This window comes from Dermacentor andersoni, chromosome 3 (assembly GCF_023375885.2).
Source record: "Dermacentor andersoni chromosome 3, qqDerAnde1_hic_scaffold, whole genome shotgun sequence".
Lineage (NCBI taxonomy): Eukaryota > Metazoa > Arthropoda > Arachnida > Ixodida > Ixodidae > Dermacentor > Dermacentor andersoni.
Window position 1 is genome coordinate 8,208,228 of NC_092816.1, and position 26,562 is coordinate 8,234,789.

Sequence of the window (26,562 nt, forward strand, 5' to 3'; positions counted from 1 at the left end):
GAAGTACCAAGATTTCACAGCCAGGTCTTGCCACTTGCTGGTTTTTGGGACTTCCTTTGGCAATTTAAAATTATAATTCCTACTTAAATCGCAAACAACTATGCTTGATTCCATTACTATAAATCATGGTCATTTCATTTCCATAACATCTCAACACATTCTGGCCAGTTGTCAGTCCCTTTAACCATATCTGCTGAGGGGGGATCAGCACTAAAATTCTACACACAGATAAAGGTGGGATGGGTGCTTGCATAAAACTTGGATACTTTGTTGCTCCCAACCAGGACTTTGTGCCATCAAAGAGCTTCGCACTTCTGGTATTTGACAGAATCGTTGACCATGCTGCGCGGAAGAAAGGCATACCGAAAACGTTGCGAGTTGCACGTCTAGGAAATGCATAAGTACCCCCATCTTCTTTCTTCTTTTTCTTTCCCTTGTATTTGACTTCAATAATTATGATAATAAAATTGAGAAGTGCTTGCTCTTGGGCTAGTTTGAGTACATTGTTAAGAATGAAAACAGGGTAGGAAAGGGGGCAAGAGACCTACAGAATGCTGATTTGTGCACGGCAAAATATATGAAGGACGGAAGTGCTGGGCAAGGGAAGCTAAGAAACTGCCACAACAAATAAGTGGGAGGGCAGGTAGGCAAAAACAGAAATATAGGCATGTTCGGGGCTGCTATGCCCTTGAACAACCCGGTGAATGTTGAAGAGTGTGACAGTGAAAAATGAAAAAGAAACTTAAGAAGGGGAAAGGGGTGATGGAAAAGACGAGGGGGAAGGACACACATAAAAAGCGTCAAGAACGAAGTTAGCAGATAATTATGGACATAAGGAGAGTGTCTCGTCATTGCCCGATGGCTCAATGCCAGACGGCCGTGGCCAATTTCCTAGCTGAGGCTCACCTACCTCGTCGTAACATGTGCTGCTTGCTCTGGAGAACCCATCCTAGGTAAATGTCTCAACAATATTCAGAATAAACAGGTGTCAGGAGACACAACGCTTTCAAATCTCTCGGAGCTCCCAGCTGGCCCTTATTTTACTGCGAACAATGGATGCCGTAATCTTCACAAAGGCTTCTCAACAGGACGTAGCCATGCTTCGGACTGCCTGCCTCATTAGTTCCTCAGTGTGATCAAATAACAATATGTGTCGTGTCATGACTACAATACCATGATCGCAAGTTACTTCCAAACATTCCTTCAAACAAGTCAGACAGCAGGTCACCAAAAGTGAGTGAGACTTGCACCATATGATACAATCGAAGTTCTAGCACAAAGCTTCCTTCCTGTATTTTTAAAATCTAGAATGATATAGCCTGGCAACAATGCCGAAAGCGCGACTGAGTGCTAGGAAACCTGCAAAATAGTGCCCGCCCTCTCTCTCTCTCTCTCGTACGTAGCCACGGCCCTACCACTCACTAGAAGGTCGGGCTAGAAAACAACCTTGATCTCTACTGTTACGTGGGCTGCAACAAGTGTGGCCTGTAGACAAGACACACGATAGTGCACAGTCTTGTTTTTGTTTGGCCCCATTTCTAGCGCTGTTAGTTTTTCCAAGTCATGTACCAGCAGGTCATCGACTTGGGTTATATAAATGCATCAATTCGTAAATGAAATTTGAGTTTTTTTTTAATATCATCATTTTTAAAAATAGCATAAGGATGATAAAATAATTTGATGCGAAGTGGCTACACGCTTTAGTAGTGAAAAACCTTTGTCAGAAGTTAAGCAAAGTGTTGTTTCGACAATGCAAAAATGTGCATCCTTATTGTTTAAAAGGACACTAAAGGCAAATACTAAGTCAATGTGGACTGTTTCAATACCATTCCAGTAACCTCGCAGCGCTTGTTTCATGCCAAGAAATGACTTAGTTTACGAGAAAATTGCATTTGAAGGATCCAAAGACCTTTTTCGTAATTAAAATTTCCTGTGACCCAACCGGGGGAATGGTGACATTGCATAAGCCATCATCGTGAGTAAGACAGTGCCCGACAGACGGCGGCACCAAGCTATGGTGGCTAAAAGTTGTCACCATAACCGAGCCAAGACAGAGTGGGGGATTCGCCGCTGCAGCTGCTTTTTCGTTAAGTGGCGTAGATTGTTTGGGCATCCTGCGACATCACATGGTAGTTGAATTCTCTGCTACTTGCAGTTTGTGCGAGTTTCACGAGCCAGCAAAACCAGCATAGCACTACATGATCAAGAAAGTATTAAAACGCGAAAGTGTGGGCGGCACAGAGTGGAGCGAAAACGAAACCTTTCGACCGCCCGCGATGTCAACAAAAATTTCAATGAGTTTTTTTCATCTAAACATGACATGGGATTGGACAAGTTGAATTTTATTTCATCTTATAAGACAACATAAGGATATTTTTTGCTATGAGTAGTTGAGTACTAGTGACAGAATTTAACTGATGAGTGCTTTTGTCATCGGGCAAGTGCTTGAATGTCCCGGAAGAGTCTCTAATCATGTCCTTGCATTTACCTCAATTTCTCGATTATTAAGACTCTGTTCATGATAATATGGATGCCTTAGAGATTCTTGAGCACTAATCTATCACTTTAGTTTGACTTAGTATTTGCCTTTAGTGTCCCTTTAAAGAATTTTTGTCCGGAGAGCGCTAGGAGTTTGTCTTTGCTTGGTGTACATCCCCCCCCCCCCCCCACACACACACGCGCACACAGACGGACTGACAGACAGGCAGACAGACAGACAGAGAGAGAGAGAGCCAAAGGTGGGGGAGGAGTGGCAATTGTTGGCAGAGACCCCGCCGCCCTTCCCTGAAATAAATTTCTGGCTATGCCACTGGCGTCATGTAACATGACCCGCTGTATTATCATCTGCCGAATAAAATCACCATACAACAATAGCACCAATGAATTTGACTCAATACTATGGTAACAATAACTTTTCCCAATGAATAGAATGTTCCAGGATTCATAAAGCATGTAAGCCAGAAAATACAGCATTCCAATGCATTTTTACCCAGAGTTCTGGCTAATGAAAAACCGGATACCAAACTGACGAAAACTTGAAAAGTGGTTGTCAACGTGCACAAGAAGGGGTATTTATGAGGGTTAGATTTATGCTACAGAGGGCTCAAGGGGTATTCCAGAATTGACCTGCATTTAATTAGCACTAAAAGGACGCACGACGAGAACAAGAAGCCCAAAGGACACGATGCCCTTCAGACCGTAGCTCTACATTTTTCATAAGGCTTCTCCTCTGGCTCTTCTATAAAACATAAATTTCTCTTAGCAAACCACTATGTAATCATCGCCTCCTGTGTTAACAGCATGTGCCAGCACTTATACATTCCAGCTTGATTTCAGCTCACGTATGCTTTCTATGCCTCTGAAGTCAACAGTTGTACAAAGGTTTTATAAATGTAGTCAAAACCTTGATATAATGAATGTTGATTTAACGAAATTCACAATGCAATGTTTTCATTTCAACAATATTTCACTGAATACCGTGCATTCTTTTCATGACAATGAAGTAATTTCATGACACGGTTTCGATTTAACAATGTTTTTGGCCATTTCAAGCATGTACTTGGAGCCTGTATGGCTATTAAGTTTAGCAAAAGACTATAAAAATGCTGGGCGAGGCAAAAGTTAGGCGTCCTTCTGCATGAAAACTTTGAGTGGCAAAAATTCAATCAAAGTGCATGCGCCGGCATGTGGTAGGCAGGGAACACCGCTGTGGCATTTGCCGCGTTGGTAAACAACTTGCAAAAGCCGTGGGGCGTGCCGCAGCTTGTAGCGCTCAAGAGCTGACAATTCCTTCTACACAAGAGGGATGTGGAGGGAAGAACACGCAAAAATGTGATTAAAGATAAGCTGGGGGGTAGAGGGGCAGAAACGCATGCTTATCTACTCTCTCCTCTTAGCGTGCATGTCTCCTAATTAAGCACGTCCATGCGTGGACCATGAGCCGCATCTTAGAGGTAATCTCTCCCTGCAAGTGCGAAGGATGAGCCAGGACAGCTGGTGCCTTGGTGCACATTGGGGTCTGGTGCATCTAATGTTGGTGGTGGCGTAATCTCAAGTTTCCGAGATATGGTGCGAAGCATTTGCTCGCATTGTGAAAGAGGTCATGGTGATTGAGTGAGCTCTGCGATTGTTTGCCTGAGAGCTCGTGACAGCGATAAAACTACAAACCTCAGTTCATGTAGTTGTCTCTCTGCTATTGCAACTTGCAATCAATGCTCCACATTTCTGCCTAAACTCTGACCTTTCTTCCTGTTTGTATTTTCTTGCACAGAATGAATATTCGCATGATTTCACAATTTTGTTTTTAATTTCTGGGCGGTGGCTGCGAGCACAAAGTATGATATGGCATGGCATCAAAATTTATGGTGCCGTGTGACGCAACACATGCAAATCTCGCATCCTGGGAGCCACGTCAGTGCTTTGCTTTTCGCGCAATTTGCACTATTATGGCCCAATCTTGTGATTCGTTTATAAGTGCTTACTAACAAGCTACTATCCATCAGGAATGCTTTGGAAATTAGTAAAATTGTTTTTACCACTGAAGCTTCAAAACCCTGAATTAATGAAATTCACGATTTAACGAAGTTTTTTTCGGCAAGTACAACTTTGTTATAACGAGGTTTGACCATATTTGAAGCATTGATGTGATGGGAAACTAAGGAAGTAAAGGCTCGTTCACACTGACAGATCTGGCATCTACAGTGGTGCAGAAACTCATCTGGTGGCAGCAAATTACACTGAAAAGGCCCTCTCCACACCATTCGTTTCCAGACCAGACAAGTTTCTGCTACTGCCATCAGAATCTTTTGCCACAGACCAATCACAATGCGAGCCAGTGAGTGAGTCTTCCTTTGCAGCACTCTTTGGATGGCACTGACAGTGTTCGAACTTGGCATCTTGCTGTCGTATCAAAAGGCTGTGTCGACTGCCATGACAGCGGAGATGTTAGTATAGACTGTGAGAGACAGAGAGAGAGAGACAACTTCATGTAGTCGCCTGCAGAACGACACCATGACAAAATGGCGCCGTGACGCGGGCCCTGACGTCTTCTCAGCGGGTGGTCTCTACTCAACTCCAGCGCGTGTTACTCCCGCGGTCGGTCGCCCTGAGGGGCAACGTTCCGTCGGTTTCGCTCGGCCTTTGTCCTTCAAGAGCCGCCGAGACCTGCTGGACGGACCAGGTTTGGCTTTCGTGATCGTAGCAGAAATTACCCAGTTCTGTATGACAAGCGCAATACCAAGCACAAGTATAATGTTATGAAGGATGAACTGGTGCTAAAAATAAAAATGCACTGACCTGACGCAAGCTAAAGTGCTAAAAAGTGGTGCATACTCATAAGATCATAGTGAAAGTAAAATATGGCACATTTTCTTTGTTATCACAGTACTTCAAGAGCTGGCAGTTCTGGCAGTGCGATGAGCATGCAATGTGAACAATGTGGCAATGAGGCAGCAGGAAACTCTGTGCTACTCTAACACGGAATGTCCCAGTGTCAACAAATCCTAAGCATAGTGAACGTGTTGGTGAAAATGGCTTCAAAATTTCAGTTAAATGGCGTTACTGTTGCTGTGATCATTCAGCACTCTTGTCATATCTGTGGCATTCTGCGATTCTCTATTCATGCAGCATCTGAGCACCTGCTGTCCCTGAATGACACACAAGGTTGGTGGGGCTGTTAACATTTAACTAGTTAGCCAATTGTTGATGCACAAGCCATAAACCTTTGGCATAGCCACTGTTTTGCTTTCTTGTTTCAGACAAGAGAAAGGCTCAAGTTCAACCATATGTAAACCTCGATATAATGAAGTTGGTAATTTCGAAATTTTACTCTGTAATATCAAATTTTTTTATCCTTGTCATACTGTACCTGCTTAAATAGTCATTTCACTTTAAACGTAGCAAAGTCAGATTCCCGACACAGTGGCCATTGAACATAACGCATTTTGTATCCATATAAACCATACCAGCTTATTGTGTACGTATTGGTTAACATGTAGTGTTTCCTCTTTTCATTGCGCAATTATGGCAATAGGTCGACCCGGCAGAACAATGAGCCTCAGAGATCAGAACGACCTACAAGTGCAAATGCAGAGAGTGCTTGGAAGGGTGAAGCCACATTAACATCAACATCGTTTCGGCGCTGTGCCAGAGAGCATTGAGACCTGTGTTGTGGCATCGTGGAAACTAGGACTTGCATCATGCCGAAACTTGGACAAAAACCAGGTGCTCAGCATAGAAGAAATATTGGACATCTTTGTGCTATCGAACGTGGCACAAAGAAGTCGGCACCGGTACATGAGAGGGATATACTATAGACTATGGTGTGTGGCATTTGGAATGCGAAGGAGAAGTTGGTTGGCAATGCTGCTGCAACCATGAAAATACGTTGGCTATGAGGTTCGACTCTTTGCCATCGTTGCCTCTGTTATTGCAGAAGTGTCGCCTAACGATAGTGATGAGGATGAGACGGAAAGCAACAGCACGGGTGATTAAGGCCTGAGAGTGACAGATGTTGCCCGTTACGTTAGCCTCATGCTGGTGTTTGCCGAGAAGAGGGGCTGGCAGAAAAGCTGGCTGATAGCTTGAGCGAGTTTGAGGCCACCGTCATCAATGCTAGGCCACCGCGGCATCAAATGAAAATAAGACTTTTGTCGCGCAAAGTAAATAAACAGTGCACGTTTTTTGCCCTTTCATCGTACTCTCTCCGAGTTCCATTTCTGACAGGTAAGTAAGCAATCTCACACTATTTTGGTTAAGCAGTACTACCACTTAGTATGTACTTTTTCCGAGCTCCGGCCAACTACGGTTTAACGAGCTTTTTTTACTGTATATTGAAATTTTATCTTTTATGCAATTAAGAAGTCACCAACAAATTTTTCTTACACTGAAGGGGCCATACAATTTTTTTAATTATTGGGCAATGATAAAAAACGAATTTGAATGCGAGAAAATAAATTGCACCTCTCTTCTCTTGCACCCCCTTGTGTTGTTTTCCCTGCATGGCTCTTGAATCTCCTGTAATCCGGCTTCACCACGTAGCTAAGCGCTGCCGGCAGTCGGTGTCGTTGCAGAATAGCATGAGAGATGGCACGCGTGTTGCGCTGTTAATGCCACCTAAAGGCAAGGTTAGCTGGGCGCAAAAGGGAGTAGCTTCTTCCGCTTTGGCTTTGGGTTGGCAGAGTGCATGGACTTGGCGCGCACCTCTCTGCACGCTCTGCAGGGCCATCTTGCGAGGCTTCGGAATGGGGCACCGGGACGGACGAACTCAACTGTTCGAACGCGCCACTATTCGCGTGACTGGACAGGCAAACGATTAGGCGTTGGTGCCCAGCATGGAAGCAAACATATACGCTTGATATCTTGTCGTGCTGAGTCGGACGCCCTCGATTCATACGCACCCATCGGCATGTTCTATTGGTAGTAATTTGGCTAGTTGGTATTGGTGTATGAAAGGTGCAATAAATGCCCTATGATTGTCTGCACTACTGTGTTGTCATTCCTTTGTCCCAAGAGTACATATAAGACCCTACACCTTGTTCACCCAATGTTGATCCATTCAAGTATTACTGTGACCTCCTTATCTTATTTGTGCATAACTTAGATAAGACAACAGAAACAACTGAAAAGGTGCATTGAAAGCCATTTGAAGTTGCTGTAAGAGATGGGCCATGAAATTAAATTTTATAAAGAAACAAAGCATTTAACATTTACTAAGAAGCACCTAACACCTTGACTGATATCAAGAAATATAATTAGATGAAATATGGCAACCTACTAATCCTGATGTATAGATTTGAAAAAAAAAAGAAAAATTAAGGAAAGGATTGTTTTTAAAAGGATTCGATTTTTTTGTTATAAAAACTGGAGAAAGCTCCTGAACACATCAACACTGACATCCACGAAATGCTAATTAGACCTTGTAAGCTTTTTGCCCAGGCCATGTGCCAATGCAATAGCCAACGACAAAACTTTCGCACATGTAGGCGCCAACCCCCATGTCGGATATAAAAGTGGCCTGCGTGCCGTGTGGAATGTGCTGAAGCTGTTTGAAGTGCCGGTTGTTTTTTCAGTTCCATTATAAGCGATTCAATGCTGGATTTTTTTTTTTTCAATTTCTGCAGTGCTGTTGATGCATGCTTTGGAGTAGGAGTAGCAGCAAGGCTGCACCCTTTACAACCTTTTGTCCTTTATGGAGCTGCAATTTGGGGCCCTAACCACCAAAGTGCTAAAGACAGAATGAACAGAACCCAGCATGGTAGCGTATGTACTCAGATTATTCACAACAATAATTCTTCAGGGCACAGCTGCCACCCCTCATACATGAATGCTCATTTCAAGAGAAAAGCTATTCTATCTTTATTATCATTTAAGAAAAATTGTGCAGATCCCATGCACTGTGGGAATCGATGTTATGTAAACCATTTTGGACGTACCTGGCTACTATTTAGCATTGCTTGGGGTTCTGCAAAGCGATACCAGATGGACCAACATGTTTTTGTAAATTGAGTACTTGAGTGCATGAGTCACGAGCATACGTGTCTGTGACAACAGCAGCACCATGTCTCCCCCTTGAAGATGATCATATGGCAGAACCAGCACGATTTCTATGGCAGCTGTTTGGCTAAAGTTTGTGACATGACAATTGTTGGTTTCTACATATGTAGAGGACGAGAGTAAGCGAGAGAAACACAGACAATGACGTCATCAGCGACTGCATGTTATGCAATCGTACACACCTATGGCTATGTCATGTCATGTTGGTGTGCATTAAGATGAGGTTGGTGTTTGCACTCGTCAAGAAATCTTAATGAATCATTGACTTGGGCAATGATAAAGTCAGTTGCATACCATGCTACAAGGAGAGTACCGAGGAAAGTGGGCTGGTCCCGGAGATAGTGTACTTTAACATGGAGCCTCAGAGCGTGAGCTGTGAGTTGGCACATGTCTCGGCCTTGGCTGCACATGGATGTAGGCGCAGCTGAGCACATACGCACCGCACACCTTGCTTTAGAGGTAATCTGCCGCATGTGCAAAGAGTGGGTGTGCCGAGATGGAGTGGCATCATGTAAGCCGTCTTGTTGCACGTTTAGTATTGGAGGTTGCGTAATCTCAAGTTTGGGTGACCCGCTGGAGCGAGAGGTGAAACATTCACTCCTTGCTACCCGCGCTTTTTATGACAGCTTTGTCACAGTGCGGGCGATGCTATAAGCCGTGGGGCAAAGTGGCATTACTTAATTCATGCTGCCGATGTGGAGATATCGTTGACATGGCATGAAACCGTATCATTTGTCGCCGACTCCCAAATTCATCAAAACGAATTGTTTTCTCATTCACACTTGCTTTTTTTTTTACTGCCTGATAATGCGGAAAATTCTGTGGCCCCTTTCCATATAACAAACATCAATCGGCGACTATACTTATTTGCATAAAAGGTCGAATTTCAATACAACGAAGTTTTGATATATGAAGGAAATTGCAGATTTTACCAACTTCATTATATTGAGGTTTAACTGCATTTAAAGAAAAGGAAATGAAAGTGGTGGATGACAAGACAGCCTTCCAAAAGACAACACTCTTCTTGGCTTCATGTGGTTGTAAAAAGCAAGAACTATAGTCCCCTCCCCTTTATTCTCCTTTAATAATTTAATGTTAAAATGGCGTTTAGTCCTGACACCGACCAATAACATTAAAGGGACACTAAAGGCAAGTACTAAGTCGATGTGGACTGTTAAACACCGCTCCAGAACCTTGCAACATTTGTTTCGAGCCAAGGAAGAAACTTAGTTTAAGAGAAAACTGTATCTTAAAGGTCCGAATACTGCCAAGGAAAAGACTTAGCTTATGAGAAAATTGCACCTTAAGGGTCCAAATACCTTTACCGCAATTCAAACTTCCAGCTGCCCAACCGGATGAGTGGTGACGTTGTATACGCCATCACCACCCTTTGCTGCCGTCGGTGAGTGAAACGGCACCCAACAGACGGTGGTACCGAGCCAAGACAAAGCAGTGGATTCGCCGCTGCAGCTGCTTTTTGGTCAAGTGGCATAGACCCACAGAACAACTATATAGATAGACCGTTCAAACATCCCGCGACATCACATGGAAGTTGAATTCTTCGCTAGTTGCAGTTTGTGCGAGTCTCACGAGCCAGAAAAACCAGCGCAGCACTATGCGATGACAAAAGTAATGTGAAACGCGAAAACGCGGGCGGCGTGAAGTCGAGCGAAAATTAAACCTTTCAACCACCCGCGTCGTTGTGAAGGGTAATTTCAGTGAGTTCTTTTTTCTAAAGATGAAATAAAGCTGAACAAGTAGCATTTTATTGGTTCGTATAATAGAACACAAGGATGTTTCTTTGCAATGAGTTGTCGAGTACTAGAGACAGAATTTGACTGAGGAGTGCTTTCGTCATAGGGCAAGTACTTGAATGTCTCGGGGAGGTCTCTATTTATGTCCTGCATTTACGTGGATTTCTCAATTATTAAGGCTCTCTCTGCAATAATATTGGCACCTTAAGAGATTCTTGAGCACTAATCTATCATTTTAGCTTGACTTAATATTTGCCTTTAATGTTCCTTTAACAGAAAAGAAACCAAGACGTTTCAGCTCCCATATGAGGGCCTTGTTCACAATGAAAGTAAACGAAAGGGGGGAGATGATTATACATGTGTGAATAGAAGACGCAAACAGCAGGCATAAACAGAAGTTCTAGAAGTTGAAGCTGCTTGTGTTTCGTCCGTCTGAGGCATAAGCATCTTTACTACAGACTTCCTTGCTCCTGCTCTCTATGGCCTACCCAAGATACACAAGCCTGCTTCACCAATGTGGCTGTCTCCTTTTCACGGCCTTTCCCAAGTACTTGCACAGCGTCCTATTGCCACTTGTGGGCTGTGGCTCGACACATGTACGTAACTCGAGTGACTTCATCAAAAAAGTATGCGATCTTAGTTTTGACGATGACGACCCTTATGAGGATGCGCGACTCTCACGTGTCCCCTGATATGTTGTTTTCCAGCATAGCTCCCATCTCTTGTAATCCGGCTTCGCCGCGTGGCCTGGTGCCCGCGGCATTCGGTGTGACTGAGGCACATTGCGAGAGATGGTGCGAGTGTGGCTCTGCTAACGCCACCTAACAGCGGGGTTACTTGGGCGCGGAAAGGAGAAGGCTCTTCCTCTTTGGTTCGGGTTCGGTAAGCGGCATGGACGTTCCACGCGTTCGCCGATCCATGCTTCTGCGAGACCGTCTCGCGAGGCCTCGTTCAAACGCGCCACCGTTCGTGTGACCGTACGCACGAATGACCAGGCATTGGTGTCCAGCATGGGGCAAGCATATTTGCTCGTTATCCGGTCGCGGTGAGTCGGACTTCCGATATTTGTTGCGTGCCCATCGGCATGTTTTGTGGATAGCAACTCGGGTAGCAGGCATTAGTCTATGAAAGGTGCAATAAATGCCTTTGTGATTGTTTGCACTACTGTGTTGTCGTTCCTTTGTCCCAAGAGCATGGGTGAGAACCCCACACTCTATGGTGTCATTCGACGTGACCTCCCTGTTTACTTGTGTGGCAATCAACCTCGCCGTTCACGTGTGTTCTGCTGCCCTCCAAGATGACGCTTCGCTGCCCGAGAGGACACCGTTCGAGGTTACGGACCTGCACAAGCTTTTGCAGTTCTGCATTGAAAATATTTATTTCATTTTCTAAGGCTGCTTCTACAAGCAACTTCAGGGAATGCCGATGGGTGCCTCCCTGTTGGTCCCCATTGTAAACCTAACGATGGACACAGTAGAATGCCCGGCTCTAACAACTTTCGTGCCGCAACAAAGAATATTTTTTAGATATGTGGATGACAGCTTTTGTATGATAAAGAAGGATGCCCTGGTTGTAAGTTTTATGGTTGAATTGGAGGATTGTCGCTTACCTTTTCTGGATGTTATGGTGCAACATGGAGGAACAGGACTTCATTTTAATGTGTTCCAAAATCTACACACACGGGACGCTATATGAACTTCATGTCAATCCATCTTGCTCACCACAAACGTTCGGTCACCACATTGCTCATACAACATTCACAACAAACCTGCAGTTCTCCTAAAGACCTAGAAAAAGATTTGGAAGCCATCCAGCTTGAACTTTCACGTAACAACTATCCTACTTCATTTGTGGCTTCAGTGCAAAGCCACCTATTCCGCCCGCCTAGTGTTTCCTTCGCCACCTTTGCTCCTCGTAAACGTGCTGCGATACCTTATCTTCCTGGTACTAGCAAGGCCTTAGCCCGTATACTTCGTTCTTTTGATGTGCACGTTGCACATGTGGCAGCAAAAAAGCTGAAAAACATGTTTGTAAATGTCAAAGACAAGCTTCCGAACTAAAGGTACTCAGGTGTTGTGTATAACATTCCTTGTGCAGACTGTAGTTACGTCTACATCGGCGAGACAGGCAATTTATAAAGGCGCATCAAGGAGCCCTGTCATGATGTCAAAAAACAAAAAGTTTCTTCTAATACTCTTGCCGAGCATTACGTAACAGAAGGTCATGATATTGACTGCGGTAGGACACATGTGCTAGCCACTGAAAGTAATCTAACCTCGCATTTGCATCTTGAGTCATTACTAATCCAAACTACTGATGCCATGCTGAACTGTAATGACGGCAGCCTTCCTTCCGTTTATGCCCATTGTTTGCACCATTTATTCACACGTACATTATCATCTCCCCCCTTTCGTTTACTTTAATTGTGAACAAGGAAGGCCTCTGTATAGGAGCCGAAACGTCTTGGTTTCATCTTTTTTAAATGTTTTTGGTTGGCGTTCGTTTTCCCCTTGACTATGAGCAATCTCGACCAGACGAGCTTTCGTCAAACTCTTGATTTCATTAAAATGGCTTTCTCTGACGAAAATAATTTCTCTTGCCTTTGCTTTTGCTGCTGTTTTATTCACACAGAGAATCTTGCTATTTCAGGTGCAAGTGTTCAAACAAATAAAAAGGAGGCGACCCTCTCACCCGCTCTAGGTTGGCCGAGCAAACCTTCTGTTTCTTGACCGTTGTGATCTCTGTGTTTGACGCAGGCTGGTCCTCCGACTGCTGTCTGCTCCGGGGTTGCCGCTTGTCCACACCAAATGTTTCATCATCGTCTATGAGACTGGTGCTCTGCACAAAAATATGACATGTACTCTTTTTCTTACATTTAAAAAAATCCTAATAGTATGGCAGTCATGAAATACTAGCACAATTCTGTTGTAAGCAAACTGTCACAATTGTATGTTTGCTTAAACACTGCTAATTGTGCGACAATTTTGTTAATATCAAAAGTGATTGCAGTCAGTCTTACTTCTCACAACTAGCTCCTATCTGGACATAACCGGATAACATGAAGTGAATATTACAAAAGAGCTTGCTCTGCTCAAGCATTTCACCAAGAGCACAAGAAAAGATTTTTGGTGTACTTACTCGTATGATTTTAGTGACGAGAGAATTGTACCGCTGGTGTACAATCTTGTGGTTGTCAATGACCTTGGTGACCAGAGGTAGAAAAATCTTGTACTTTTTACCCAGCTGAACAACCATAGCACACAAGGTGTCCATAGCTTGCTGCATAAACAGATGTGCACAGGCACAAATTAATACAATAACAACCTCTTTTAATAATTTCTACTAACAGGATGTCCATATATGTAAATCACAAGATATGCAGTTTTTCAATGCACGCAAAACATTCTACCCATACCCATACAACTACTTTGACTAAAACGGGCATATGTGGCACTAAAAAGAATGGCACTGACGAAAGTCATTATCGTGAATACATTCAACCTGGCTATATCGAACTCGCAAAAAAAAACAACGCCTATCAGTTCGATATAGAGCATAATTCGATATAAGCCTGCTAAAGGATTGGACGTCACAAAAGCACATACCATTTATAAAATCCCTTTATTGATGAAACAGCTTAGTTTCACATGAAATAGTTCTGTATTTTCTTCTGCTTGCGCAGTTTCGCTGCCTGTGATGCACACACTTCTCCAGATTGTCTAAGGAGTCGGAGTAGCTGAGGCTGCAACCTTTCACATTCGTGCAGAAGCACCGGACTAGTGTGATTGCACCAAAGACCTTGGAGGACGTGGGCAAAGGACCGTTGTTGCTTTCCTCATGGTGCCCACTTTCAGCCCACTTTCACTTGTGCTCAGTACGATGTCGGCAATGTAGTCTTCGTTTTCAGGCTCGCCCATGGTCGTGACACCATCATCTGCACTCACAAACTCATCAACCATCGATTCATCAATGGCTTCTGGAAATTCTGACAGCTTGGTCCAAACTTCGGCAACACCAGCAGCGGCTTCATTGCACTCATCAGAATTTACAGTGATCACCGGGCACGCGGAAGGCGGCACGTCTGAAGCAATTTCAGATGAACCACTTGTACACAGCCGTGCGTACGCGTCGGGCGCCACGGGCACCGGGTCGCGAGTTTAGTCTGCTTTAGCCCTAATCTCTTCCTTATTCTTCAAGATCGTGCTGAGTGTTCCTCGGAATCTTGCACGCTGCGGGGACATCCAACTTGTCACCTCGTTCAACCCGATTTATGATTTCGAGCTTCACGGTGAAAGGCCAATTCTGCCGCTTCATCACGGCAACCCTGCGGGAGGAGGCCCACAAGGTGTAAACACAATGAACCCAAAAAGCAGCGAAACAATTCACACCTGCGCCATCTTGCACGACGAGAGCCCAAGAGCCTCTGATTGGCTGTCTGAGCAAGCGCTGCGGGCGGGACAGGATAATTTTTTGCAGGGGGTTATCGACGGCTTGCTCGACGCAGCACGGTCACAGTAGGGAGAACAGTTAGATGGAGCCACGCCACCGGGTTTCCCCGCAATCATGAGGGAAAGCCAACTTCTGGGGCAACTTTTCCGCCGTTTGACATTCTATATATCGCGAGTCGCTGCTATTTTTGTTCGATGTAAGTGTAACTTTTGCTATATATACTTATTGTAACTATACCGTGTTCAGAAATTGTTCGATACAAAGAATAATTCGATGTAAATGGGTTCAATATAGGGGGGCTTGACTGTATTCCGATGTTAAGCAACAAGTATGACAAGGGACAGCAAGCTGCCTTTGACCTCAAAAGGCGCCACTAGATGTCATTGAATTGCCGGTCAACTTTCCAAATACCCTGGTTTTCTGTTTTAGTCAAGTATTTAAATGTGGCACCACCATGTAACCCATAGAACACAGGTATGTCTAATGGCAACTAAAATTTCAGGCACCACGCAGTGTGTCAATCAATTTGTCAGATGTGACCCACATACTGTACAGATATTTTTTTTGTTTACTTACCGTATTTCCCCAAATGTAACGCGACCCAAATTGTAACGCGAGGGTCGACTTTGCGAGGGCGAAACCGGGAAAAAAAGAACATGACTGTAACACGAGTGTCGACTTTGCGAGGGCGTAACCGGAAAAAAAAGAACACGATTGTAATGCGAGGGTCGACTTTGCGCACGTGTAAAATCAAAGACGCAAAAACACGAATGTAACGTGAGGAACGGAAACTATAGAACACCAATGTAACGCAGGAAACAAACCATAGGAAAAGTCGAGAGCAGCTTTATTGAAGTACCTGCAAACTATGCCTAATCTTCATCCTCGCCACTGATGTTGCCGTCGCTGTCATTATCACAGCTGGACTCCTCTTTGTTACCTCGAAAAGAATCCAGCACCAATATTGATTCTTGATGCAGCAATGCGCCTGGCCTTCGGTCCCAAACGCTGGAAATCCAATCTATGACGAGTTCCGAGTCCATCCAGCCTTTTTCATGGCAGCGTACGACAACATTGTTCGGAAATGTTTCTTTTGGGATAGTCTTCCGGCGAAAAATTATGAGGGGAGGGAGCTTGTGACCATCAGCCAAACACGCGAGCATAACTGTTATCCGATTGTTTTCATTTCCAGCGCTTCTAATCTGAACTCCGTGTTCACCAGACTTGTGCACTGTCCTAACCATTGGCATATCAAGGTATACGGGGATTTGGTCCGCATTCCCAATGTGTCCCAGTGGCATGTTGGTAGAGCGGCGGAGATCAATGACATACCATTGAAACGTGAGAAGTTTTGACTCGAAGTCCTTGGGTAGTTTCTGACAAATTGAGGTAGTGCGTCGAAGGGAAAAACTGGCCCTTCGCATGAACTTCTGTATCCAGCTGCGCGATGCCTTGAATTGGTTTGGCACCAAACCCACGTCTTGTGCAAGTTCACGTGCTTTGCACTGAAGCATTTCAATGCTCACACCAAGAAGCCAGGAGCATTGTTCACCAATGAAGTTTGCAAGACGACGCTCCAAATCCTGGAAATGGCCTTTCTTGGGCCCATGGAAACCTTTTCTATGACTGTTGCAATTGAACAACTCCTGGCGATGCTTCCTCCGCCCCCTTATCGCCGATTCGTCGATGTCCAAGCTTCTTGCGGCCGCTGAGTTACCGACTTTTTCGGCGAGTAGAATAGCGTTGCGTTTGAAGCCAGCAGTATACCGAGTGCGAGAGCACGCCATTTTGTATGTAGGCAAATTAAGCAGGCAGGAACAGACCAACATGACGAAGTGCTGAACAGACAATGCGGCTATGCACTGCCTGAGAAGTGGTACTATCGTGGAAGCAAGTGCCCAGGAAGCGCCGCCAGTGGCCCAAACGGATCGCTACGTCACTAGAATTGCCTAGTGGTGAGAAAAAGGCATGTCTATTTCGCGCACCAAGGGGTGCTCGTCATCACTCACGCGCGTTTGGTCCCTCCAAGGTGACTCGTCGCTGGCGCGCTATCGTTGGCGTCGTTTGCGGTGCCTTTTTCGCGTTTGCACCGCATTCACGACTCGCCCTGGCCATGGTTCACGTATTGGTTGACCGCTGAATTTGGAGCACGTGACTTTGAAGGAGCAGGTCAATCGACAAGCTTGCAAATGCGGCACATTAAGCGAGCTTAATAATGAGTGTTTGGTGCCTTTCTTAGCATTTTTATACCTAGTATTCAAATGTAACGCGGGAGGTGACTTTTCACTTCTATTTTTGGTAAAAATACATGTGTTACATACGGGTAAATACAGTATTTAGTACCTACTGCATAATTAACTGCAAGACAAGACATATAAAAATACAAAGATGCATAGATACATTCATATACGTACAGAAAAAATATACACGTTTCTATATTGCTCACAAAACAATTCGTGAAAAGATCAAAACACAAAGCCTCAATCAATCCTTTCTTCCAAGTCGATTATGGAGAGCAGAAGAGGGAGCAAACAGAGTGATGTAAACTAGATAAAAGCAGAAGATTAGTCACAATAGGCAACTAATCATTGGGCACCGCTCTAGCAAGGGTGTTTGAGAGACGAGGACTTGCCATGATCATTCAACAGCAAAGATAACAAATTTATGCACACTCCTTAGCGCTACGGAAATACTAAGCTAAAAAAAACTTACCCATTAAAAAAAAAAAGACAGTCACATGTTGTATGGTGTGGCCAGAGAATTACATTCGGAAATAGTCTGAGGAAAGGAGAACTTATAGCTGTCTGTCCTGGGATAGACAGGTGTTGGTGTATGAGGACGATGGTGTCGTGTATTCCTTATGGAAAGAGGGCTTACATAAAGTGAAGGGTCCAGAGACAATTTGTGGTTAATTAGATTATATGAAAAATCTAGCCGGTATTTCTGCCTTCTTTGTTCAAGCGAAGGAATGTCGTTGGCTAACATTAACTCTGACGGCGAGTCCGAACTTTTGAATGTCTGATTTCTGTCTGTCGGGTGGATGTCTGATTTTCCCTTTTTTTCAAAAAACAGAAAAAGCGTGACACAGGACGAGCAAGTAAAGAGCACAGGACAGAGCGCTGCTGTCCACTGCTCTTTACTCACTCTTTGTGTCGTCCTGTTTCTGTTTTTTTTATTCTAAAGATGAACCAACCAGCCCCTTTGAACGCATTGCCAACCGAACTTTTCAATTTTGAATAAATAAAACGAACAGACTTCCTCTGTATTCTCTGGAGTTTTTAAATATTGACTTTAGTATAGGAATCCCATGTGATGCAAGGATATTGATGTTTTGGCCGGATATAGGTTAGGTAAGTGAGCAACTTAACCTATGAGGGGGAATTTCTAAGTTTGTGTCGTAGATAAGTTAGCTTGCAGAAGGCAGAAGAACATACGATGTCAATGTGAAGGTTCCATGAAAAATTGTTCGTGATAGTTACGCCAAGGTGCTTGTAACTTTCAATTTGCTTTAATGGAATAGATCCCATTCGATACGTGTACTCCAGAGGGTTCTTTTTATGCAATATGTGAAGAGAGACAGCTTGATCTGTGTCTGCAGCCATACCCCATTCTTTGCACCACAAAAATATATTATTCAATCTAGAGTTAAGTTCCCTCTGATCTTCCGCGGACTTAACAGTATGAAATACAATGCAGTCATCTGCAAACAGTCATATTTGTGTCCCAAGTTTGATGACGATAACAGTTATTGATATATAAAAGAAAGAGCAATGCAAGGATGCCCTGTGGAACACCTGAAGTGAATGGTAGATATACTGAGTTGTGATCAACAACTGAAACATACTTTTGGCGGCTATCCAGATAGTCTGTAATCCAAGCAATTATTATCTCTGGAAGGTTAATGTTTCGTAATCTTAGAATGAGTTTTTCTTGAATTACACTATCGAAAGCTATACTGAAGTCCAAAAATACAGCATCAATTTGACCGCTGGCATCCAAAGCTTTGACAATTGAATCGATTACTATTACTAATTGCGTGACGGTAGAACAGCCCTTTCTGGAGCCATGTTGAGCACTTGTTAGTATCAAGTTTTCTTCTAAGAATGCACTAATGCAAGCTGCGATTTATTGCTTGAAAATTTTGCAGCAAGCTGATGTCAATGATATGGGACAGTAATTCTCGAGCAATAATCGATTTCGTTTCTTAAACACAGGTACAATTCAAGCCATCTTCCAATCTTTAGGCACATTCATGCATAACAAAGATGCTCTGAGCAATATAACTATGAACTTGGCAACACTTTTGGCATATTGCCTAAGGAACACATTCGGGACGTTGTCTGGACCAGGAGTTGTTTTGGTTTTTAAATTGAGTAACATAGACACAATGCCATGGTAAGAGATAAAGTTCACGTGATGCTGTTCAAACACTGCAATGCTTAAAGATGGGCCAGAACTTGCACGGGGGAATACGCTATGAAAGTAATTGTTAAAATGTTCTGTGATGCCATTCAAGTCATTAACAATGGTTCCATCAACTGCTATTTCGGGCAAGCCTTCTTGCTATAGACTAGGTAGCCCTAAAACTTATCCGGTGCATTCTTTATAAAGTTAGGCGATGTCACGGTAAAATATAAATTTTTTGACTCACGTATGGCGCACGACAGCTTTTTTTTGTAGTTCAGTGATAACGACTCTGTGAGGGTGCTTCTTTTTTATTCGTTTGATAGATGTGAATTCTACAGAATATACATTACCCTAGCTTGGCCAAGTCATTCTGTTGGGAGAGGATACGTTTCCATTTTGTCTGGATGTCTTTCTGCCACTAGACCTATAGCAAGGAGATTTTGATTGAATAGACGCCAAAGTATAGCTCGTGGCCGCTCGTTAATTATTCAGACTCTAGGGCACCAGAGCTCCTGATTAAGATGCAAGGTTCAAGTGGCCACTTTTGCATTCATGAAGAAAGACAAAAGTGTCATATCAGATAATGTAGACAGGCAGAAATTAATGCATGATATAAGCTGGATTTGTTACTATGGACATTTGTATTCAGCCTTGGCAAACCCTGCAAATTTACTGAGGGCAAGCATATCGTTGTGCTGTACTTTAGTGGCAGAGTGACAGCCTGGTGCTGGCAGAACTGCAGTCATCAATGTCGATGAGCTCCAAGGACAGACGAAGTCGGAATGGCTTTTGACTAATGGCTTTTCATCACAAGTGGCCTGTGGATATGCAGGCCACCAACAGGTTATAAATGCTGACTCTTTGTGAACTCTAGTAGTGTGCTTACTGAGATATGGTAGAAAGGTGTGTTGGCAGAAACCTTTAAACTAAAATTATTCAACACAACCAAAATGAAGAGGCTAATTTGAACAAGGTTGCCTGCAACATTTACAGGTAATTGCAACCATATGCACTGCACATAAACTGCACTTGCAATTCCATATTAACTGACTTAAGCACATTTAGATTTTTTTAACTCTATTGGCACTGTAAAACACAAACTAATTAATTCTAGGGGTGTGCAAATACTGGAATGTCACCGAATTGAATTGAATAGTGAATGTTCGAATAAGTTGATTTGCAAGTCGAATATTTACTATTTGATTTTTCATATAGACTAGAGGTGCGTGAATACCATATAGTCAGTTTCGAATCAAGAAAAAAAAAAAAAAAAAAAAAAAACAAATATTGAATCGAATATTGAACATTAGAAATATTAAAACAAACTTTGTTGCTTCAAAATATTGTTAAAGAAACGCAGTGCTGTGCATGCTCAGGAGTCTAATATCACATTACTTAACAAGAATCTTGCTAGCTATCAGTAACTTGGGTACCTATGAATTGAGATGCATAGTATGTTCTACTCTCATTAAAGTGGACACCAAATTAGTATGCCCGCACAGATAAAAAATCAGTTTATATATGAAGGTCTGGAAAATACCTTTATCGATGAAATGACTGTCAAACAGGATTAAGTGCTCTTTTTCCTACGAAAATTAAACTTCAGTACATAGAAATCAAGATATACAATACAGTCGACTCTTGTTAGAGGGAACACCAACTTAGTATGCCAGCACTGATTACAGCGTGGTTCTAGTATATTAAGGCCTGTAAGATATCTTTTTTTATGACTATAATTTCTGTTGAATAGAATCAAGTGCCTTTTTGAATGACGTTTTGTTGTACTGATTACCAACGAGGTTCTTGGCTAATATAGTTGACCTGTGTTTTGCGGCAATTGTTTATTTATCGCCTAGAAAGTTTTGCTTTTCTGTTTTTCTCCAAAATGCAGAAGGACTAACCCAACTTTAAGGCAGGTGGATTATTGTAAGGCCAATCTGCCCGATCGATGGACAAAAGGACCGTGCATCACGCAACTCGATCACAACTCCATGCGTACCTGGAGCTGACGGTAAAGAACAGGCACAGTCTGTGCCGTTTGATTGTCAGGTTCGGAGTGACTTGCCACCAGTCAAAGAATCTGAAATCTGGAGGGTGACGGTAAGCTCACGACGCTCGCTACCCCTCACCCCTCATCCTCCTCATTCATCTGCCGCCTCTCGCTTTCATTTGCGAGGTGGTTTGTCAGAATTCAGAGTGTTTATTTATTTATTTAGTTAACTTACTTTCAAGGCCTGAAGGCGTTACAGAAAGGAGTGGAGTCGAAAACAAAAGTAATGTAGCAAAAAAAAAAAAAAATGTATGAACAAAAATATTAACAAAAGGCATTCTGAACAGCGGTTGCGTGGCTGCTGCGAATAGATCTGTGTTGATTCGGCACCAAACTGTAGCTTTGGTCGCCAACGCCCGATAAAGCTGAGCCGATTAGGCCTAACAGCTGAGGCAGCGTGACCGTGATGAAAATTCGCCACTGGAGATGCTGGCCAATGTAGTAATGGGCCACAAGCCATCAGGGAATGCTTGGCGCTAATATGTTCGTACGGATGTCTCATCAGTGATCGGTCCCGAGATGATGCGTGTGGATTAGATTGATGGCTATCGAAGTGGTGTGAAGTTAATAGGCGCGCATATCTAACACGATCTGCGTGCCTATTGGCGCCTAATCGGCCCAATCTTCGCACAGACTTTCTCACTTAATACAGGCTTCTAGCAAATGACTGATACCACATAAGATTGAAGTTCTTAAAATACAGCACATGAGATGAGCAAGCAAATTGGTATTCAGTAATAAAGCTATGTCTGTACATCTATTTCACAGACTAAACACTCTGTGCATGCGATGACTCATTTACATGTCAAAATCTTCCAAGGCCAATGCACTTACTGAGCGCAACTCAGGGGTGGTGTCAAGGGTCCGGACTAAGGGATGAATGATACGGGCCGCAAACTCCGAAAAGTCAAGGGACTCCGAGAGAATATCGATGGTTTCCAATGCAGTGCTGCAGAGGTAAAAAGAAATTGTTACAAAGATTGTCCAAAATGTCCCATGTTGTTTTGCCATCTTTACCACTAAAGTGATAAGCTAACATGTCACAGCTAACAGTAACACATAAGTGATAAAGCTAACATAGTTAATTTTCTGCACTCTTTGTAGACAAGCAGAATAGAAAAAATAAGTGAGCTTATTTTTATACATAAATGGTATTCATTTATTGACAAGTGAAGTGAGCAGCCAGAGTGTACAACCAGAGTAGGGGTCAGTGCATTCCCCTCTTCCTCCGCCACCCCCATTCCCGAGAAGAGATATTCGTCTTCTGTCGCCCCACTCTCATTGAAACTTGCCACATTAAAAAGTAAAAAAAAAAAAAAAAAAAAAAAACTAGAACATTACAATTTGCAGCAGTTAGTACAAAAGCTACAGAAGAATGCAACTTTGTCTGTGTGAGCAAAATCTATCTAAGAGATTGAAAAAAAAAAAAGGACAAAACAAGGTAACTTGCAACAAGAAGCAATGCATGCAACACTTAGCTAGCTAATAAAGAGAGCGTTATAAGTGTCATTTCTAGCAGCAAGTGCAGCAGTTTTGGTTAAAAAGGTGGGTACGTTGATTACCAGACACTACAGTAGAGCCTCGTTCATACATTTTGGAAAAAGCACAAGAAAAAATGTAATAACCATAAAAATATATGATCTGAAGCAATAAAAAAATTTCTCAGACTCAATTGCATGTGATATCTACGCAATGGGAAGCGTTACACCACGAGACACTGACAAATGCCGAGCTGGTGAGACCCGCGCTGCCCGAGCCACACATTGTTGCTTTTGCGGCTTTGGCAAGTTTGTTTGCACTCCTCGAATTTGGCCTGGGTCAACAGTGCCATAGGGAGAGAAAGGCATGTTGGTGAGAAGCTTTAATGTGCCCATTCGGTGAGAGACATCGACACATTTCAACTGGGTGCAGTCCAAGTGGCCTGAGGCCTGTTTTGTCGTTTTCCAATTGCCTAGTATTACAAGATGGTAATGGAAAAATGAAGTAAAATCTAGCTGGCGGGCAATGCCAGAATATGATGCCGCCCAAGCAAAACAATGTCAACTGCATTGGGCCCTTTTTTGTGTTCTCAATGGTAAATGTTGGCACAGGGAAATCATACAAAACGGAATTGTATCAATGAGGTTCTACTGTATACAGGAAAAAAGTGGCTGCCACTAGATAAACCTGTTTTTATTCATTATATTTATTCTGTATTAAAACAAGACAGAAAAGACAACCACATTACTGCATATGTGGCACACAATAAAGACACTGTCATGCACCACAACTTCAAACAATTCAGACCAACAGTTACTAACAATTACTAACAATTTTCTAACAGCTATATGAATGGCATGCTGGCATGTGTAACATTACCATGCATTACTTCTGCAGCTTGAACAAGTACATCAGTGCATCGATTAGGCTTCCTGTTCAGCATCACAAAACTTTCAAATACAAGCTTACATCCACAGCTGCAACAACAACGGCCTTTCAGTCCATGATGTACATCGTAGTCATATCCGTGAATGCAGTCATTTAGACAATGATCTATCTACCTAGTAATAAGGTAACACTGTATTAATGGGGACAAAAGTCCCCAGGATGCAAGAGCGTCGACCTTATTGCATCGGTGCACTATTTGCCGGGATCAGCTGTGCTACATTTTGCATGCAAGACCGCCGAAATACGCATATGCAACCAAAGCTTTGCGGCAGTGTTGAACGCAGATGATAGTGGGGCTGATCTTGACAGATAGCGCAGTGTTAAATTCACTTGATGCTTGCATGTCCTGGGCACTTTGTCCTCGACAGTACATGACGTCTGCTATTTGTACTTCAGTGACAGCGCCTGCTCTTAATATAAAGTTAGCACTTTTGTGAATACTTATCATGTGCTACATCCCTTTTTGCACAAAAGTAACAACAAAGAACAAACTAGACAGGCCCTTCCCTTTGTTAACCCTAGCCCAAGTGAGACAGCTAGCCAAGTAAGCATGAAACACATCACATACAAAGTACTTACGCTCTGACATTCTTGGGGACATCTGGCGAGTCAAACAACTTGACAATGGGAGGCAGTATGAGGTGCAGGTAGTCATCGAGGTTGCAACCGAATTTCTGCAGTGCTGTCAGCAGCTGTGTTCATTACAAGATAGAAATGTAAATCAATACCTTGAAGAACACCTTTTAGCTTACTGCAACAACTGAAACATGACCAAACCAAAACCATGGAGACAACTTGCCCGATCTCTAACATTGTTAAACCAAGACTTGCTCGGCCTATACTGCATGGACATGATTGCATGCAGATTCATGTGCACAACACACACATGCAGGAACTCTTATCAAGTAATGGAAACGAAAATGTACTCCAGTAGAACTGAACTCCAGAGCTGCAACTAAGCGGCTACGCTTTAACAAGCTATTCGATGACTATGGACAGTTAACATTATGCACACCATAAATAAGATTTCTCTCCTTTGCTGCAGCTGCGATAAACTGATCAGGTAAAAGCTGCTTGAAAAGAAACATGAAATGTAGCAAAGACACTTAGTGGCAATGAAGAGAAAGCTGCAAGAGTGGAGCTTTCACACATTTATTGTAGAAATTTGGTGTAAGGGACAGATGTGACACAAAGGAAGAAGGATCACAACAATGCTTTAGGCCAGGTGTTTTTCTTGTGCTGCACTTCTAAAATGCAGTTCAATCAAGCAGCCCAAGTCTAAATACTGCTATATTTCACACGTTTTAGTAGCCTGCCAAGCAACACTAGGCAGTTTGAGCAGCTGACTCTCCTTCTCTTCTTACTGTCTTTCTTTCCCCCTTTCCCCACATGTAGGGTAGACAACTGGGTGAGACCTTGGTTAACCTCCCTGCCTTTCTCTTTTGACTCTCTTAAAGGGCCCCTAACCAGGCCACATAGAAAACTTTGGTTACATGCTGCAAATCGTTACGTGCTAAGTGTTCTACTGCAAGAATTTTTAAAATTAGTTCATTAATAGTCGAGATGGAAATATTTCAGCGCCACGAATACATGACTGCAGGAGGCGAACGCCACTGCCAACATAAGACACTCTCTCCACTTCCCTGTCTAGCCTCTGCAAGCGAAATTCTTTTACTGCGTTCTCGTATACCAGAGCTGGAGGATCACGACGAATATGTCACGAGCCCCACCTTCTGTTATCTCTCTCTCACGTTTTTGTTGTGTGGCGCACTTCTGGTGATGGTCTCGCATGTGAGCTGTTGCGTTTGTCTTGTTTTGCGCAGCAGACAATTTTGCGCACTCTGCATAAAATCACCTGATTAGTGGTATAAGTCAGTGCCACAATCACGAGCACTGAGGCAGACGCAGCTCGATTGCGGCGGTGGAACACAGTAGAAAATGACATAGTTTTGTTCGCTGCATGCGTGACTGTATGACGTGGGAACAAGCAGACAAAATGGAATTACACCTCTCTTGCTACAGTACGAAGTAAAACCAAAACATTCAGACGTTTGGTTTGTATGTTTCATTATTTCTCTAAAGTTTAATTTGTCTATTGAAGCAACAGATTAAAGAAATAACTGATGTTGCCTTGAATAATTCTCAAAGTTGCGTGTCACTGTGAGCGACGTCACAGCACTGCAATGTATGTAAGCACACTTGTGTGACAGACATCAACTCTCTGGCTGGGAGTGCGGCGGCCGCAAGGAGATGGGCAAACGGCATTTGGTTTGAAATTCAAGCTCTTTCTGCAGTATGTAGGGATGTAATACCTAGTAGTCACGATTGTTAGCGGACATTGTATGCAGTGTGCTCCTCAGCTCAACATGGCCAGACCTGGTAAGAAGCCCTTTAAGTAGCTAAGCTGCGTTCAAAGTGCAAAGTACATATGCACTTTGAATCAATGACTCGTTGCATACTCTGGACAAAGCTCCTTTGACCAAGCTCTATGCACTTTGAATGAATGACTCGTTGCATGCTCTGGACAAAGCTCCCTTGACCAAGCTCTTCAGACCCGTTTCTGAGAGTCCTAGGCACTCCCTCAACTTCTATTTTCTCAAGAGTTATGCACAGTGAAACTTTGTTACTAAGAAGACCACATCATGAACTTTTCAGATTAATGAATGTTCAGAAATTCCCTGCTGACTTGTTATAGTTTCAATGTAAAAATATTTCAGTACCACGATCTTCAGAATACCGAACTTTTCAGAATAATGATTTTTAGAACGGCAAGTTGGGCCAGTTGGTTGGGATTCATGGTATGAGTTGTAACAGCGCACACAAGACAGGGACAACAGAAGGAATAAAACGACGACACAGCACTGACTCTCAACTGATTTTTATTGAAGATACGTCTAACATATGTATATATATATAGGAGCC

The 26,562-nt window shown here is 43.2% G+C and overlaps 1 protein-coding gene across 3 annotated transcripts in view; it reads right to left on the reverse strand.

Moving 5' to 3' along the window:
- Positions 1 to 26,562, reverse strand: part of mTor (serine/threonine-protein kinase Tor) — a 388,261-nt gene that overhangs the window by 174,928 nt on the left and 186,771 nt on the right. For all 3 annotated transcript variants that reach the window (XM_072287059.1, XM_072287057.1, XM_072287058.1), the window contains 4 exons: positions 24,220 to 24,332; positions 22,048 to 22,162; positions 13,446 to 13,586; positions 12,999 to 13,145 (listed from right to left, as the gene is read on the reverse strand). In XM_072287059.1, the coding sequence (XP_072143160.1) occupies positions 12,999 to 13,145; positions 13,446 to 13,586; positions 22,048 to 22,162; positions 24,220 to 24,332 (516 nt within the window). The remainder of the gene's footprint in view (positions 1 to 12,998; positions 13,146 to 13,445; positions 13,587 to 22,047; positions 22,163 to 24,219; positions 24,333 to 26,562) is intronic.